This window comes from Gorilla gorilla, chromosome 23, assembly GCF_029281585.2.
Source record: "Gorilla gorilla gorilla isolate KB3781 chromosome 23, NHGRI_mGorGor1-v2.1_pri, whole genome shotgun sequence".
Classification (NCBI taxonomy): Eukaryota; Metazoa; Chordata; class Mammalia; order Primates; family Hominidae; genus Gorilla; species Gorilla gorilla.
The window spans coordinates 43511070-43528969 of NC_086018.1; the positions used below are offsets into that span (position 1 = coordinate 43511070).

Genomic DNA, 17900 nt, shown 5'->3' on the forward strand with positions numbered 1-17900 from the left:
CCGGGTGAGCCCAGCACACGTTGGGATTTTGGTTGGTTGTTGGCCTGGCCCGACTGTCCCTGTCTCTGAGGGCAGAGTCGGGTCCCATCCCGGGACACGCCTGGGGGCAGCCACCGACCTGCAGCCTCCCGGCCGAGGGTGCGGGGTGGGCGGTAAGGCCTGCCCCAGTCCCCCCCAGCAGCCGGGCCTCAGACTGCAGGCCCGGGTACCCGCTCCTCCGCGCGGAGTCGGGCGGGGATAACCTTTGATCCTGAGCCCTCCCCTCGAGAGGGGGTGGGGGAGGAGGGGATCGGGTTTCACGGAGTGTTGGGGGATAGGACCGGGGGCATCCGGCCCGAAGGCGCCCCCTCTGTGCCCCCTCCGGGGAAGTCTGGGATCCAGGCCCTCGCCCCCAGCCGTGGGCGCGCGCCCCTCGCAGCCGGGGTCCGGGGAGGGAGGGTCCCGGCAGGGGGCGCCGGGGAGGGAGGACCAGGAGACCCGCGGCCCCGCCTCCGCCGCGCCCTCCTCCCGGGCGGGATAATTGAACGGCGCGGCCCTGGCCCAGCGTTGGCTGCCGAGGCTCGGCCGGAGCGTGGAGCCCGCGCCGCTGCCCCAGGACCGCGCCCGCGCCTTTGTCCGCCGCCGCCCACCGCCCGTCGCCCGCCGCCCATGGAGCGCGCCGCGCCGTCGCGCCGGGTCCCGCTTCCGCTGCTGCTGCTCGGCGGCCTTGCGCTGCTGGCGGCCGGAGGTAGGGGCGTCCCGGGTCCGCCGCCCCAGCTTAGGGTCCCGACCCCCTCGGCCTCGCGCTCCCTGCGAGTTTCGGAACCACGGGGACTCGGAGTCCGTGCGTTGCCCTGCGCGGCGCCCCCGGACTGTCACCGCCGAGGCCCCGGAGACGCCCCCCTCCCCCACGGCCCACTCCGGTCCTCAACTCCTCCCAGGCCTGGGGACTTGTTTCAAAACCGGATTCCCCCACCCCTCAAACACAGCGTCCTACCCCAGTCCTAGCAAATCCAGCCGGCTCCGGGGGCCGCATCCCGGGCCCTGAGGGTTCAGGGGCGCTGGCTGGGCTGGGGGACGCTGGCTGGGGGTTACCGAGCCCAGGGCGCCTTGCACTTGACGCTGGAAGCGCCCTCGGCTATCTTTCCTCACCGCTTCCCGCCTCCACCCCCAGGTAGGGGCTGTTGTACCCAGCTTGCGGATGTGAAACTTGAGCCTGGAGGGTGGGAAGCAGTCTTTTCCCCAGGAGACACTAGCGGTCCTGGGATAGGGGCTGGAGAGGAAGAAATGAGAAAGCCAGGGAGCAGCCTGGAGGTTTTTGGGGCGTAGCTGGGAGGATGGAGGGGATGTGGACCTGGCCACCTCCTCCCTGCCTCCCTCCCGGGACAGAGAGCCCAAGGCAGTGGTTCTGCCGGCCTCGGTGCTCAGCGGGGACTGGGGACTGGTCACTTCCACCAATGGCAAGGGGGATGGAGTTTTCCAATAGCAGATCTGATCGATGGCCCAGACCTTAGGCCCCAACTCTGGGACTGACAGCTCCGGGACAGTGCCCACCCAGCCTGCGCTTTTCTCCCCCCCTAACCCTCAAGGCCTGGTCCCTGGGGGGACTACCACGAGGTCCTCTGATCAGAGCAGCTGCTGGGCGGCAGAGCTATGACCTGTGACCTCTCTGCTGACCCGTGGCTTCTCAGAGCCAATAGCCAGGCCCGGCACTCCTGGCGTCTTTGTTTCTCCAGTGGCCCAGGTTCAGGGGAGTGCCCTAGGCCACCCTCAGAATCCGAGTCTTAATCCCTGGTTTAGTTGAGTTCCTTTTAACCTCTGGTGACCGCCTTTGTTAGTCAAAAGGTCACTTGTCCCAACTAATGCTCACTGGGGGATTCCAGGAAGGGGGCTGGAGGGGGAGGGGAGGCTGGGAGCTGAGCTCTACAGAGCTTTCTTGACTGGCTCGCTGCAGCAGAGCCCTGTGGAGCTCTGATTGTTCAGGCGGTGCTGGGCACGGCCTGGGCACCTCCTGGGGTTGGAGACGGTGTGGGGAGGCGCAGAGCTCAGTGTTGGCACCAGGAGCCTTCGCAGCCCCTGGGGGCTCCCTGGAGGCTCTTTAGAAGAGATGGAGCTTGACGTAAGGGGAGCGCGGGAAGAGGGCATTCCAGCAAGCAGCAGGCGGCCGGGTGGCTGCCAGCTGGAGGGAGAACCCAGAGGGGCCCTGGGTGATGGGTGGGTGGGACATCCGAGACTCCTGTTAGAAAAGGAAGGAGCCTCAGAGGCCCCGACTGTGTCGATGAGGAAGCTGAGGGCCTGAGAGAAGGCGTGGTAAAACTCTCCCTGGCCCGGGAGTCTCTGCGTTCCCTCTCACTGTTCTTTTCTGTCTACGGTTTGCGAACAATTTCTCCCTATGTGTGTGTGACTGAATGAACACCCCAGGACTTGCGGGCCCAGTGTGGCTCACTACTGAGCCACAGAGAAGTTTGTAATTGGAAGGGTTTAAAAAAGCCTCCTAATTGCACACTTCGATAAAAGCAGCTGGATGTCCTGTGGGCCTTTTGTTTCTTTTGGGGAGAAGTCTCTTTGAGTTTCAACAGGTTTAATTTGGTACAGTTTGGGAAGGGGCTTTTGAAGACTGCCTGGCCCCTATCTGCAGCTGTGAGGCCCCCGAAGCCCTGTATGTAAGGCCACAAGTGGCACCGCCCCTGCTCTCAGAGGGCTGTGGGGCCACAGATGGTGAGCCTGTTAGCTGATCTGCAGAAACTCGTTTGGCGACGGCCACTTAAATGGAGAAGGGCGCTGATCTTTCTTGCTAAACGGCCGAGAGGAGCCGCCTGTCTGTCCTGTGTCTGTCCGTCCCGTTGGGCTTTACTGAGAGCTGGGTGGGAGGGAGTGGAGAGGAGGAGGTGTTAGGAAAAGACGATTGTGTTTTCTCCAAGGCTTTCTTGGCCTCTGGCTGCAGCCGGGCAGCGTTTCCGACTGATTAAAAGAAAGTTGGGAGGGAGAACAAAGGCCAGGGAGGACTTGGCTTGAAAACATGTGGTCTGTGCCGCCACTCCTGGAAGTTTCCCAGTCAGGAGGTGGGGGCCAGGGCACTGAATGCATGAAGATGAGACTCTGTGCCATGGGGGTCAGGGCTGGGGCCTCTCCTGCAGCACCCACAGCTCTGGCTCACGCCCCGCTCCTGGCCCTGCTGAGGGCCCCCCAACTCAGGGCTGCATTTGCCACCCTTGTTAGGTGTGTAGGGCAGGAGTAGGGGCACGCGGCTGACTCATCTTCAGGTCCTGGAGGGCTCCACGGGCCTCGTGAGACTAGAAATCAGTTTGCATCAGAAAAAGCCATGAGATGGTTTGGTGGTTTTCTCATTTATAAAATGAAGGGAACAAAAACCTACTTAGGTTGTCTTGAGGATTAAGAGAGAGAACATAGGATAGTGTCTACCATGGCAGCTATATTATTATTATTATTTTAGTTTATTTTTGAGACGGAGTTTCGCTCTTGTCGCCCAGGCTGGAGTGCAATGGCATGATCTCGACTCACTGCAACCTCCGCCTCCTGAGTTGAAGCGATTCTCCTGCTTCAGCCTCCCCAGCAGCTGGGATTGCAGGCGCCCACCACGCCCAGCTAATTTTTGTATTTTTAGTAGAGATGGGGTTTCACCATCTTGGCCAGGCTAGTCTCGAACTCCTGACCTCAGGTGATCCACCTATCTCGGCCTCCCAAAGTGCTGGGATTACAGGTGTGAGCCACCGCGCCGGCTGGCAGCTCTGTTATTAATGTTAGCTATTATTCCTGTTGTCCCCTTCTCTAGGAAGTGTTGGCACCAGGAGCCTTCACAGCCCTTGGGGGCTCCCTGGCGGCTCCTTGGAGGAGATGGGGCTTGATGTGAGGGGAGCGCGGGAAGAGCGCAATTCTGCCAATACCCCAGAATCGTTTTCCCCAAGATGCCTCTGAACATTCTACTACTACTGAATTTCCCAGCCAGGCGCTGAGCAGAAGGCCCCATGGGGCTATAGGACTGGTAGTCGTCAGTGCCAAACCCGTGTCAGGAAAGGTGGTGTTCTTAGCCATTCAGTCATTCATTCACTAAGGGACAGCTCAGTGCCAGACACTGCTCTATAACTTGTGGATGTGGCAGGAAAGGAGAGAGACCCAGTTTTTCCCCCTCATGCAACTAGGAGATCCAGAAAAATGAACTGAGCCCTACTGGCAGAGTCAGGGAAGACTTCCCGGAGGAAGCGGCATGCAAACTGGGAACCTAAGGAGGAAGAGGCAGTGGCTAAGTCTGTGGGTAGGGCTGGGAGGATGGGGGAAAGGGTGTTCCTGGCAGGGGAAATGGCGGGGCCAAATACCTGGAAGGAAGAGAAAACACGAGACTTCCAGGGAAACCCCCTCCTTCTACCCACTTCCAGTTCCTTCCAGTTCCACCCCCTCCTCACTACTGGGGGAGACTGTGCTGTCTAGAGACTTCTCCAGCAGCTTCCCTGACCTGGTGACACTTTAAGCCCGGGCTCTGAGCACTGGGCACCTGGTCAGGGCCGCCTTCCAGGTGAAGTTTATTAGAACAGTTCTAAGAGGGCATGTAGTTATTTTGCCAGCATATTTTATACAACAAGATTTTCCTTTTGCAGAATAGCAAATCATAACAATTTGATGAATGAATCCTTTCGTAGGCCCCATATGGTTCCAGTTTCCTTGTGATGATCTCACATGTGGCCCTATAACTAAACAGGGTGGGAGGGGGGAACCACTGTGTCAACTTCCCTGGGATAGGAGACCCCCTGAGGCTGGAGGGGAGCTCAGGGCAGGCTAAGTCATCTGCCACAAGTCACCCAGCGAGGAGCGGGGCTGGGGCTGGGCCTAGAGCTGGGCTGGGCCCCACCTCCTTTAACCCCACAGTGGTCCTAACTAGAGGCTGGGGTGGGAGGGAGTGAGGCACCAGTCGCCATAGCTTCCTGCAGGTTATTTGCGGGTTACTACACTGTGCGGAGCCAACATGAGAAGGGGGTTAGGAAGCTGTGTGTTGGTCCCAATTCTGAAAGTGTCTGGAGAGATCTTGATGACACCCACAAACTCTCTGCCTCTGTTTCCTTCACTATAAGATGTGAGTGTCCTCTGGGTAATTATTATAGGTGAAATGCTTTACATTTAGTAACGAATGTCATCTTCTCAGCAGCCCTACGAAATAAGTGATCCAGTGTTGTTTTGAACCTATTTTTATTTTTTATTATTATTTTTGAGACGGGGTCTCACTCTGCCGGCCAGGCTGGAGGGCAGTAGTGCGATCTCGGCTCGCTGTAACCTCCACCTCCTGGATTCAAACCATTCTCCTGCCTCAGTCTCCTGAGTAGCTGGGACTACAGGCATGCGCCACCACACGTGGCTAATTTTTGTATTTTTAGTAGAGATGTAGTTTCACCATGTTGGCCAGACTGGTCTTGAACTCCTGACCTCAAGTGATCCACCCGTCTCGGCCTCCCAAAGTGTTGGGATTGCAGGCGTGAGCCACTGCGCCTGGCCCTATTTTTCATTTTGGATCCTGTTACCCACTGGAGTGAAAAGGTCCTGTGAGTTTTGCTGCCTAGGTATGAAGCCTGGCTTCTTGTTTTGGCCTAGAACTCCTCTGTGGACCTGCACAGTGCCATTTCTGAGAGTCACTGATGCGTGTGGTAGGTTGAGGATGGAAATCCAACACCTGTTTACCCAGCATGGTCTCCCCACAGCACGGGGACTCGAGCACCTTCCTGCCCCACCCCTGCCCCAGTTCACCTGTGTTACCTAGCTATACCCTCACCCTAGCCCTGCAAAGGAGGTGCTGTCATTGTCCCCCTCATCAATGAGGGGACATGGAGGCCCAGGGAGTCCAGGTAGCAAGACTGTGGTTGCATAGCTGCTAAGTGACAGCAGCAGGACTTGAGCTTGGGCAGCTTGGCCCTGACGTCATACCCCTCACCAGCACACTGGACAGCCTCACGTATCTTTTTTGTTTTTTTTTTTTTTTTTTTTTTTGAGATGGAGTCTCGCACTGTCACGGGCGTGATCTTGGCTCACTGCAACCTCTGCCTCCCAGGTTCAAGCAATCCTCCTGCCTCAGCCTCCCAAGTAGCTGGGATTACAGGTGCCCGCCACCACGCCTGGCTAATTTTTTGTATTTTTAGTAGAGACGGGGTTTCACTATGTTGGCCAGAGTGGTCTCTAACTCCTGACCTCGTGATCTGCTCACCTTGGCCTCCCAAAGTGCTGGAATTACAGGCGTGAGCCACCGCGCCCAGCCAGCCTCACGCACCTTTAGAAGACTTAAATCTTTAAGTCTAGTTCAGGGGGGATGCCTGTTTCCTTTGGAGTGTGATGGTGGGGTGTGTATGAGCTTTACAGTCAGAGCTGGATCTGAAGCCTGCCTCTGCAGAGGCTGCGTGGCCTCGGGCAACTTGGTGATTCTCTCTTTGCCCCCACTTCATAGAATACCTAGGATCATGTGAGATCATTTGTGCATTCATTCATTCACGGACATTTATTGAATAACTGCTTAGGGCAGGCATGGGGGCAGGAGGCAGAATGAGACAGTGTCTGGCTCAGACTCATGGCACTAAGTACAGAGTTAATTATTTGTGCTAAGTGCTGGGAAGCTCAGGGTACAAAGAGACCATGCAAGAAAGAAAACATATTTGTCCCGTGTGCATGCGAGTGTATGTGCATATGTGTGTGCATTGGCAGTAGTTTGTGAGGACTTCCTGGAGGAAGGGACCTTTGAGCTGGTGTGGCATGAACAAGCTGGCCTGAGGAGAGCAAGCGTCCTGGGACCCTCCAGCCTTTGAAGCTCCAGGTTCCAAATGCCAGGTGCAGAAGATGCATGACAGGTGGCCAGAGGGGTGAGAGGAACACCAGGGGAGATGCATCCTGGAAGCCCAGGAGGCCCTTGGAGCAGGGTGGGATGTTGCAGAAGGATGAGGATGCCCCTCTGTGCACTGGGCTGATGTAGGAAGTTGCTGCCGGGGCCAGAGCTGCCTGGAGGGAACTGTGGGGAGAATGCTTCTCGCCTTCCCAGAGAGGTACCTTCTGCTCCTTCTCTCCTGCTGCCTCCTCCCGGCTGGTTCACCATCCAAGACACCCGTCATGTCCATGACAGATGCTGGGAACAGGCTCAGCAGTGGACACAGTCAGGTCTTGTGTTGGGGATGGGGCCAGGAACCCTAAGAGCAGGCTCCAGTTCGCCCTGCTTCCTCCTGCAGAGGCCAGGTGGTCTTGAAGAGGGGACACGCGTCTGTCCTCATCCTGGAACTGTAAGGGATGCAGGGACATAGGCCAATCTGGCTGGACCCCTGGTGGTTTCCCAGACAACATAGTAAAACTCCGTCTCTACTAAAAATACAAAAAATTAGCCGGGCGTGGTGGTGGGTGCCTGTAATCCCAGCTACTCGGGAGGGGCAGGGTGCAGGTGGGGGTTGGGTGGAGTTGCCCAGTCCTGTTTGGTTGGAACTTTCCATCAGGGTCTCTGTGGTTGACATCTTGTTGCATTTCAGGCTTTTCGGTTCCTTGGTTCTGGACACCACGGAGGCCACTCCAACTCTTTGCTGTAGCTTTAGACAATGCTATGGGGCAGGTGGGGCGGGGGCATGATTCTTTTGTGTGGTGAGTCCGGGAGGCACACAGGATGAAGCCTCAAGCTCCCATTCACTTTTCAAAACTCCTGACGCCCTCAGCTGCCTCTGAGTTTTTGAGCTTGAGCAGAGGAAATCAAGGAAATTGAGGCTGGCTTCAGATCACATGCCTTTACTTCATCCCCAGCTATTCACGGAGCTTTGCCAACTTAAAATATCCTCATTTGCCCGATGAGGATATTAAAATAAAAAACAGACACCCAATCAACCACCATCTCATATCGTCACCACTTCACAGAGGTAGGGGACATTTTAATGCCCCGGATTTTGGAAGGACACAGTCTCACAATAAAAGACAGTATTGTAGATGGAATCGGGCCGGCTTTGTAGAGGTCCCTGGATCCTGCTTTGCTTTCACCCTATTTTGTTGCAACCCAGTGGAAATTTTGCCAGAGCAATGCCCTTACACAGGGTGGGATTTGGGAAGCCTGCTCTTAACTGCAGGCCAAATCCTCCATTCAGTTTATAAATGAAAAAACTGAGGCCCGGACTTGCTCCAGGTGGGAAAACTCTCAACCATGAGATCAGAAGCAGACTCCAGGCCTCCCGGTTCCCAGCCCCCAGTCTCCCCTCTGTGACAGTCTGCTTGATCAGCAACCTGGGAATTAAGATCCTCGTGGCTCACAGGCTGCTGGGAATGGGATCAGGCATTGCCCAAAGCTTCTGCGATGTTTACAGCTAGCAGGCTGACATTCTGGAAGCTTCCACCCAAGGAGTGGTACAGAATCTCTCTGAGCATCTGTAGTCTTAGAAAGAGCACGTGGCCATATCCTTCCCGGGTGTCCAGGGCATGGTCCCCGCAGGCCATGTGACCTGTGTTTCTCTGCATGCCTTGGAACATGGGGCATGCCGCTGATCTACACCATAATCTTTATGGAGGTTTAACTCACCTGGAAAAAATTTAGTTTTAGTAGCTGTCCCAGGCAACAAACGGTATCTGAGGCCTGTGAACTGAGCCAGCTCCATCCATCTGCACCAGTTACTCCGGCAGGCATGCCTCTCTCCTGAAGAGAGGTGGTGGAGGTGGTGGCGTGTTGGCCATCGGGCACCATGTCATCCTGGTGTGGTTCCTTTGAAAAAGAATGTTCTCCCAATCCTGGTGTGATAACTTTTCCTTTTGTTTAATTTTGAAGCTTCTGTTTTTTCCTGTGGTCAGTGTGCTAATGTAAGCACTTTTCCTGGATTATCTCATCAATCTTCCCCCATGTTTTTTTTTTTTTTTTTTTTTTTGAGATACAGTTTCGCTCTTGTTGCCCAGGCTAGAGTGCAATGGCATGATCTCAGCTCACTGCAACCTCTGCCTCCTGGGTTCAAGTGATTCTCCTGCCTCAGCCTCCCGAGTAGCTGGGATTACAGGCATACGTCACCATGCCTGGTTAATTTTGTATTTTTAGTAGAGACGGGGTTTCTCCATGTTGCTCAGGCTGGTCTCAAACTCCCAACCTCAGGTGATCCACCTGCCTCGGCCTCTCAAAGTGCCGGGATTACAGGCATGAGCCACCATGCCTGGCTTTTTTTTTTTTTTTTTTTTTTAGACAGTCTCACTCTGTCACCCAGGATGGAGTACAGTGGCGCGATCTTGGCTCACTGCAACCTCTGCCTCCCAGGTTCAAGTGATTCTCACCTCAGCCTCCTGAGTAGCTGGGATTTCAGGTGCCCGCTGCCATGCCCAGCTAATTTTCGTATTTTTAGTGGAGACTGGGTTTTACCATGTTGGCCAGGCTGGTCTCGAACTCCTGGCCTGAAGTGATGTCTGCCCACTTCAGCCTCCCAAAGTGCTGGGATTACACACATGAGCCACTGCTCCCGGCCTCTTCCCCCATTTTTACAGATGAAGGAAGTGAGCCTCCGTGAGTCTTAGGGAGGGAGCTGGATTCAAGGCTGAGCAGTTTTAACCTGCAGCGTTGCCTTCCCTGGGAACATTCGAGTTGAAGGTGAACGAGATTTTGCGAGAGTGTGCTCTTGGTTTATGTCTAATATTATGCTTTGGATCTGACTCACATGATCAGATGCAGGGGTCAGATTGAGACTGGTTGATTGAAACTCCTCCGAAACAACAGGAAATGGTCTGGGAGAGAAGATTCCAGGTCCCCTGAGGCCCTGCTTCTCTCTTGATCCCCCACAGCCCAGTGTCGAGTTACCAGCGAGTGCCTGTTCTACTTGGGTGGGTGTCCAGTGTGGGACTGGTCAGAGGTAATTTTTGGATCTCAGAGCTGCTCACAGCTGTTGGTGGTCTGGGATGGAAGAAGCAGGCGTGGCTTCGGTTGGCCCACATTACCCTCCTGACTCACAGTGTTCCAGGGCTGCTCAGCTGCCCTAGGGTTTGTGTACAAATGGCCTTGATTTGACACCCTTCTGAAGGTGGGGGGCCTGACTGATCAGGCAGTTGGTTGGATGCTGTCGACCCCTGCAGAACTCTTGGTACCCATGAGGCGTGAAGTTGGCGTGGGGGATCTATTAGCCCCAGTCCCCTTTTTGCCCCCACCCCAGCCTGGCCGAGAGTCCTGGGCAGGCACTGAGAAGGCACCACATGGGGTAGGACTTGATGAGCAGGTGGATAGGAGAGTGAGGTGGGAGGTGCCTCTGTGGGCCTCAGATGGTCCCCAGCCTGTGTGATGGGGCAGCAAAGCTCGGGACACCCGGTGTTTGGATATCCACAGGTGACCTGATCCCCAGGCAAATGAGCAGCTGCAAGTCCCTGCAGGGATGCGGGAGGCACAGCCAGGGTGGGGCTGGACCCCAGGCCCTTCCCCACCCCCATCGCCCTACCCTCACAGGACACACAGGGGAGCTGTGATCCTCAGGGTGTTCTTTTGTTTTTAGTTTTTTTGTTTGTTTTGAGACAGGGTCTCCCCCTGTACCCCAGGCTGGAGTGTAGTGGTGCATTCGTGGCCCACTGCAACCTTGAACTCCTAGGCTCAAGCGATCCTCCCACCTCTGCCTTCTAAAGTGCTGGGATCATAGGCTTGAGCCACCATGCCTGGCCTTTTTTTTGTTGTTGTTCTTTTAAAGTTGTTAAGTCATCTTTATTTTGGTTGCAAAGTTGCAATGTATTTTTTACTGAACATTTTAAGTCTCATTGGAAGTTTCATAGCTTGCCATGTAAACCATTGCATACACTGTCAAACTGCTGTACAGAACATTCTGAAATACAATCTACTAAATTAATTCGCTTGACACTGTTCAGATTACTGCATGAAAACAACATTGATTGAAGAAGGCAAGTAAGTCAACGGGCAAAACATCGATTGCTTTCCTAATGTAGGATGTTATAAGATGACCAACAAACACTAAATTGTTTTGCTTAAAAGATGTACTTTTTATTGTGGTAAAATATGCGTCACATGGGATCTGCCATTTTAACCATTTCCTTTTTTTTTTTTTTTTGAGATGTAGTCTCACTCTGTCGCCCAGGCTGGAGTGCAGTGGCATAATCCCTGCTCACTACAACCTTTACCTCCCAGGTTCTAGTGATCCTCCTGCCTCTCAGCCTCCTGAGTAGCTGGGATTGCAAGCTCACCCCACCAAACCCGGCTAATTGTAGCTGGGATTACAGGCATGAGCCGCTGCGCCCGGCCCATTTTAACCATTTCTAAGTGTACGGTCCAATGGTATTAAATACAGTCACATTATTGTACAATCATCACCACCCTCCATCTCCAGAACTTTTCATATTCCCAAACTGTTAAATACTAACTCCCCGTCCTCTCCCCCCCAGCCTGTGGCACCCACCCATCCTTTTACTTCCTGTCTCTGACAAATTCCCTACAAATTTAACTCCTCTAGGGACCTCATAGGTACTCTTGTCCTGAGTCACCATACGTGCCTTACTGGCCTTTCTTTTCATAACCAGAGTAAAGCTTGTTTATTTTATTTTGAGACGGAGTCTTGCTCTGTCGCCCAGGCTGGAGTGCAGTGGCGTGATCTTGGCTCACTGCAACCTCTGCCTCCCAGGTTCAAGCGATTCTTCTGCCTCAGCCTCCTGAGTAGCTGGGATTACAGGCGTGCACCACATGCCTGGCTAATTTTTGTATTTTTAGTAGAGACGGGGTTTTACCATGTTGGTCAGGCTGGTCTCGAACTCCTGACCTCATGATCCACCCACCTTGACCTGCTGGGATTACAGGCATGAGCCACCGCACCTGGCCAAGCTTGTTTATTTAAAAGGGGACAGAGACAACTTTTTTTCGTTTCTAATCGGAATGTGTCTTGGAAAGGATATGTCTGAGGGGTGGGAGCGGAGTTGGTTTTGTGCTTCAGGGAACCTGTTCCTGCCCTGTCCCAAGGTAAGCTTGTAAAGAGGTCGGTGCCCTTGTTTTGGAACCCAAGTTAATGACACACCTTTTCTTGTGTGGGCTACACACATGTTTAACCTGCTGCAGATAGTACTTTTGTTGGCATCTGGAGCCATGATGCCAGGCCCCTCTTCTCCCTGAAGCTCAGTTTTCCTCTAATGGGTGGGAGGTAAGCAGTGCTGAGTCCACTAGGAAGATCGAGGCACATCTCCAAGGCTAAGAAACTGGCAGTTCTGTAGCCTCAGCCACTCCCCCACCCCTAGCTCATCCCTGGCTTTTGCCGAAATTCTAACCAGCCCTGTATTTTGTGTGGATGGGCTCCAGCCCCTCGGGATTTTCCTGGGGGTCACTGCCTCCACCCCCTGGGACGATGGAGGAGGAGGAGGCTTGTTTGTGGGGGCAGAGGATCTTGCCCCAGCAGCCTTTGCATGTCAAGAGTGGTCTTGCAGATCGGGCCCCTTGCCCTGGCTCTGTTTAACTGGTGCTTACTGAGCCGTGACGTTTGTGCTGGGCATGGGCAGGTGCGACATGGACAGTGAGAGGAGGAAGACACCATCCCTGGCCCCGAAGGAGGTTTTAATTCAGGAGGAGCAAGAAAGAACAGTGTTGGAGGCTGCCAGGACTGAGCCTGATGCCAGAACTCAGGGCCCAGGAGCCGTGGGTGAGAGCAGTGGGCAGGAGGGCGTGGGGGCCTCCAGTGTCCACTGAGCCCTGTGAGGAGCTGGTCACACAGTGGTTTGCTGTGGGTGCAGCATAGGCTGGGTGGGAGCAGGGACACCTTAACATGTATGTTCATGTCACTGGTGACTTGACGCTTTTCAGCTTCCTCTGTTCTTAATTCCATTTGGAGCCCAGGCAGGATGATAGCAGAATGAATGGAAGGGGTTGAGGAGTGAGAGCCGGTGAATGAGAGGGGCCTTGTCTGTAGGCCTTTGTGGGTCAGGGCCCGGCAATTGATTGGTGAGTGTTACAGTGAGGATGATCGTCCACTTCTTGGGTCCCCTCCCCATGCCTCTGCCTCGTTGCCATCCAGCCTGGCCATGGTCCCTGCTCGGCTCTTTGTGGACTCCCTGATGGGGCTGTGCAGGAGCTCTCCCTTGGCTAATGACGGGGTGAGCTCAGCTCCCCTCGGGCACAGCCCCCAGACAGCCCTGCTTTGCAGAGTTCAGCTCTGGGGCTGCTCAGAACATGGGAGCTGCCTTTTGAGTTTCCGGAAGACCAAAGGACTTCACATTTGATTGTCCTGCTGAGAGTGAGGTTCACAGTACCCAGACTCCCCAGCAGGAAGCATTTCCAAACCGTTTCTGCAGCTCTGGGTGCAAAATTCCCAGGGCTACGGGAGCCTGCCCTTCCCTGTGTTTTCCTTTCTCAGAGTCCGAAGGAGGCTCTGGGGCCACAGCTCACCTGCGGGGGATTCTGCACACCAGCACCCGGCTGTGTCTCCCCCATTTCTTATGAGCAGCGATAAGTCAATCCCCTTCGAAGGTTTAATCCTCCAGCCACTGTTTAGAGAGAACTTTCTGTGTGCTTGGAACTTTATAAAGTGCATCCCTCTTCTCAGCAACCCTGGGAAGACAGTGCAAGCCCCGTTTTCCCACTGGGGAAGCTGTGATTCAGAGAGGCGATGCTGCCTGCCCAGGGTTAGAGAGCAAGAAAGTGCTGGAGCTGGGATTGGAACCAAAAGCTGTTTGGCTCCAAAGCTTACACTGTTTCTACTCAACTCTGTAGCTGCCACATGCTGGCATGGATGCCGGGGGTATACAAGGACAGGAGACAGAGCCTGCCCTCAAGACATTTGTGGCTATGAGGGTAAGGCAGGCAGGCAGGGCTCTGGAGGATGGGGAGACATGCGCCAGGCACGGGGTGATATGGGAGCAGAGGGGCACCCGAGCTATGCAGGGTGGGCAGGCAGGCGGCCAGGAGAGGGTGACAGGACATGGGAGGTGGGCTAGGACAGGAGACGGGCTGCGGAAGACACGAGGGTGAAACTGCAGGTGGGGGCTGAGTGGGCCTGGCCAGAGAAGGGGTGAAGGGAGTCTGGGGACAGACATGGGAACTGGGGTTGGCTGCAGAAGGGGTGAAGGGGGTATGGGGACAGATGGGAACTGGGCTTGGCTGCACAGGGGAGAGCAGCCTCGCTGTCAGGCCACATGGCTGGATCACATCGTGTTCATCCAGGAGTGCACCACGGCCTGTCTCGTCTGTAACAGATAAGGTCCTTGGATTAGTGAGTGCTTTTGCTTTTCTTAATGAGTTAGAGCAAGAATGAATGAATGAGTGAATGGGAACATTCAAGGTTATCCCCATGATAACATGGTTGTCACTCCTGATGACTTTTCCTCTGGTGCTGGGAGGCAACTCCAGACAACTTGACATTAGCTCTGCCTCCTGGTGAATCTCACGTTCACCGAACAGCATCGTTGGAGAGGGGACACCTGAGGTGGGAGAGGGGCTGAGTGGTCAGGCTGCTGGAAACTGTTGGGCTTTGCTGAGGCACGAACCTTCACCCTTACCCACGCCACTGCAGGACTCCTCCTGCCAGCCTCGGGGAGCCGGGTGAGAGTCAGAAGGGTGGGTCTACCTTGCACTGCAGAAAGCAGCTCTGAGTTTCCTGGAAGCCCTGGGGAAAAGGGAAAGCCCAGAAGTTGTCACTGGGGGACATGGTTCTAGGTGAGACCCCCCTCCTCCTGGCCTTGTGGAATGGCCTGGCTGAGCCCTAGCTCATTCGTGCACTGACGTTATCCATTCTGGAATGTTTCTGCAAGTTTCTCCTCCTCCCCTGCTGAGAACGGGATGGAGCATCTGAAGGCCGCATAGTCTAGAAGTGCTTACAGTGGCTGATGACCGATAGGGTGGTTTAGCAAGGTGCTGCCTCACCCAGCAGACAGCAGCCGCCCTCTGGGCCACCCCGAGGGCCCAGCCTGGAAGAAGAATGCATTCAGGCAGAGCACCCACAGTGGTGTGTGTGGAAACGCTGCCAAGCCCAGTGGGATTTACCCTCTAGGGGCTGGAAAGCCATTAGGAAGGAAAAGTGGTGCTTCTTAAAGCCCAGTTTTGTAACATCCTGCCGAGAGGTGACCTTCTGCCCAGCAGCTGGGGCTGTCGTGCTAATGCTTTCTGGCATTTGAGTCCTTTAGAATGAGGGCCAAGTATGTGGGCACCTGGCACCCGGCCGCTCCTCCCTCAGGGCACAATGGGGTCTTCTCCCTTCCGTGAGCTGAGGGGCTGGGAGGGTGCCCACTGGGGCTGTAGCCTGGGCTGGGGCATGGGGCACAAGGGCCTGTGTGCCCAGCTCATTTGGGCTGTGGCCTGGCTCTGAGGGTGTGGGCCGGCTGCTTGGAGTGTGATCCTTTCATCTGCCCTTTTTGCGAGTGGGAGATAAGATGGCCAGGCTGCGGTTACTCCTGAACCTGTGCTTTCTGCTTTGCCAGTCCTATCCTCACCAGACTTCTCACAGGTCCCCGTTTCTGTGGAAGAGGGGATCTTGTGGTAAGTCAAGGGCAGAAACCATCACCAGCCTCGGTTTCCTCAATCTGTAGCTTGAGGCTTGTGTCCCCCCTCCTGCCCCTTTGCTCCCAAGATTAAAGGAGAAAACACGGATGTGGGTCACAGAAGCTGGTCTAGAAATGGTGGTTTTTAGGCTGGGTGCGGTGGCTCACGCCTGTAATCCCAGCACTTTGGGAGGCCATGGCTGGCCAATCACGCAAGTTCAGGAGTTGCAGACCAGCCTGGCCAACATGGTGAAACCCCATCTCTACTAAAAATACAAAAAACTAGCCGGGCGTGGTGGTGGGCACCTGTAATCCCAGCTACTCAGGAGGCTGAGGCAGGAGAATCACTCGAACCTGGGAGGTGGAGGTTGCAGTGAGCTCAGATGGCGCCATTGCACTCCAGCCTGGGCGACAGAGACTCTGTCTCAAAAAAAAAAAAAAAAAAAAAAAAAAAAAGAAAATTTTTTTTTCCTTCTTACTTGACTCAGCTCGTTGCATTTTGAACCCCCTCCCTGTTTGCAGTCTCTCCTCTGGAAAGAGTCATGTCGGCTGTTCCCTGACCTGCTGGGCTGGGCTGGCCGGCAGCGTGGCCGTGCCTCTGTCATCAGGGACTGTCTCTCTTGCCTACTGGACTGTGAAGGCAGAGACCCTGTCTGGACAGGGACCGCATCAGCATCTCCAGCATGTGGCTGTAGCAGGGATCCATGTGTGCTTGGATCTCAGGGGCTGAGCCGCAGCCCTGTCCAAGTTGGATTCAGATGGGGGAGGATTCAGGTCTTTCTTCTAGGAAGGAGTGGGGTGTGGACTCGCAGCTGGGGTCTGGTGGGGTTTTCAGTACTGGTTTGCAGAGTGACTAAGGGATGTGCCCCCAGCCTGATGCTGTCGTCAAGATAGAAGGACGTGCGTGTCCTGGTGGTGCATCTGGGAGGGCCCTCCGCCCGCTGAGTGGGGAGCCACCTCTCAGCTTGTTCTCTTCCCTGCACAGTGGACGCGGATGCCCTCCTGGAGGCCTGCTGTGCGGACGGACACCGGATGGCCACTCATCAGAAGGACTGCTCGCTGCCATATGCTACGGAATCCAAAGAATGCAGGTACGTTTGCCAGTGGCCACTGTTTCACTGGAACAATGTTCCTTTAGAGAAAAGTGGGGGAGGAAGGGACAGTGTGTGCCAGACCTCTCGGGAGAGGCTGGACACCCAGGCCCGGATCCATCCAGGCTGCGGGTGCTGCAGTGGGTGACTCCTGCCTCCCTCCTGGCACCGGCCTGGCACCGGGCCTTGGCTCACCCTTCCTGTGCCACTCTGTGATTGTCGGGGTATGTGTCTCTTTCACTGGGCTGGGAACAAGAAGATCTGGGCTTGCAGCTGCTCTGCCACAGCTGGGCAGCTGTGGGCAAGTCAGTTTTCTCTTTTAAAAAAGGGGGGACAGTTGTGGGGGAGCAAAGGAGATGATGTGACTAAAGAGCTTTGCGAGTGGAAACACGGACCACCTACAGACCCCAAAAATGCCAATGAGCCGGCCCAGAGTGAAGCGTTTCACCAGCCGGTTTTTCAGCTTCTGCAGTAGCCAACATCTGGATCGACCGTTTTTATTCTTCTCTCCCTACATTGACTCCAGCTCTCTGAAAATTCTGAGACCGTGTAAGCTTAGAATAAATAATGAGAAGCCGAGCGCGGTGGCTCACGCCTGTAATCCCAGCACTTTGGGAGGCCGAGGTGGGTGGATCACCTGAGATCAGGAGTTTGAGACCAGCCTGGCCAACACGGTGAAACCCCGTCTCTACTAAAAATACAAAAGAAATTAGCTGGGCGTGGTGGCACGCGCCTGTAATCCCAGCTACTTGGGAGGCTGAGGCCAGAGAATCGCTTGAACCTGGGAAGCGGAGGCTGCAGTCAGCTGAGATCGCGCCACTGCATTTCAGTCTGGGCAACAACAGCGAAACTCTAACTCAAAAAAAAAAAAGGAATAAATGATGAGATTAGGTCATGCTGATCATCATCATAAAAATAGTAGTGAAAACCCCAGAAAGCCCATGTGGAGCACCTACTTTCTGTGTACCGTCTGCACAGACAGCAGCCAGCCTGGCCCCAGGAAGGACAAGGGCTGGGGAGGTGGACCAACTGGTTGAGTTTCTGGCTGGGTGACCTGAGCCAGCTCAAAGGCACCATGATACCTCCTTTTTGGGGTTGTTATAATGATCAGAGATCACCCGGGCGCGGTGGCTCACCCGTGTAATCCCAGCACTTTGGGAGACCAAGGCGGGTGGATCACCTGATGTCAGGAGTTCCAGACCAGCCTGACCAACGTGGTGAAACCCCATCTCTACTAAAAATATAAAAATTAGCTGGTTGTGGTGGCGGGCGTCTGTAATCCCAGCTACTCGGGAGGCTGAGACAGGAGAATCGCTTGAACCCGGGAAGCAGAGGTTGCAGTGAGCTGAGACCGTTCATTGTACTCCAGCCTAGGTGACAGAGTGAGACTCCGTGCCCCCACCA

General features: G+C 55.0%; 1 protein-coding gene across 2 annotated transcripts in view; it reads left to right on the forward strand.

Moving 5' to 3' along the window:
- The first annotated feature begins 327 nt into the window (after window positions 1-327).
- The window catches only part of FBLN1 (fibulin 1), a 99243-nt gene continuing 81670 nt past the window's right edge, over window positions 328-17900 (forward strand). The window contains exons 1-2 of one of the 2 annotated variants that reach the window (XM_004063640.5): window positions 328-727; window positions 16391-16496. In XM_004063640.5, the coding sequence (XP_004063688.2) occupies window positions 649-727; window positions 16391-16496 (185 nt within the window). In that variant the 5' untranslated portion in view covers window positions 328-648. The remainder of the gene's footprint in view (window positions 728-16390; window positions 16497-17900) is intronic. The other variant, XM_031005326.3, reaches the window with a different exon arrangement.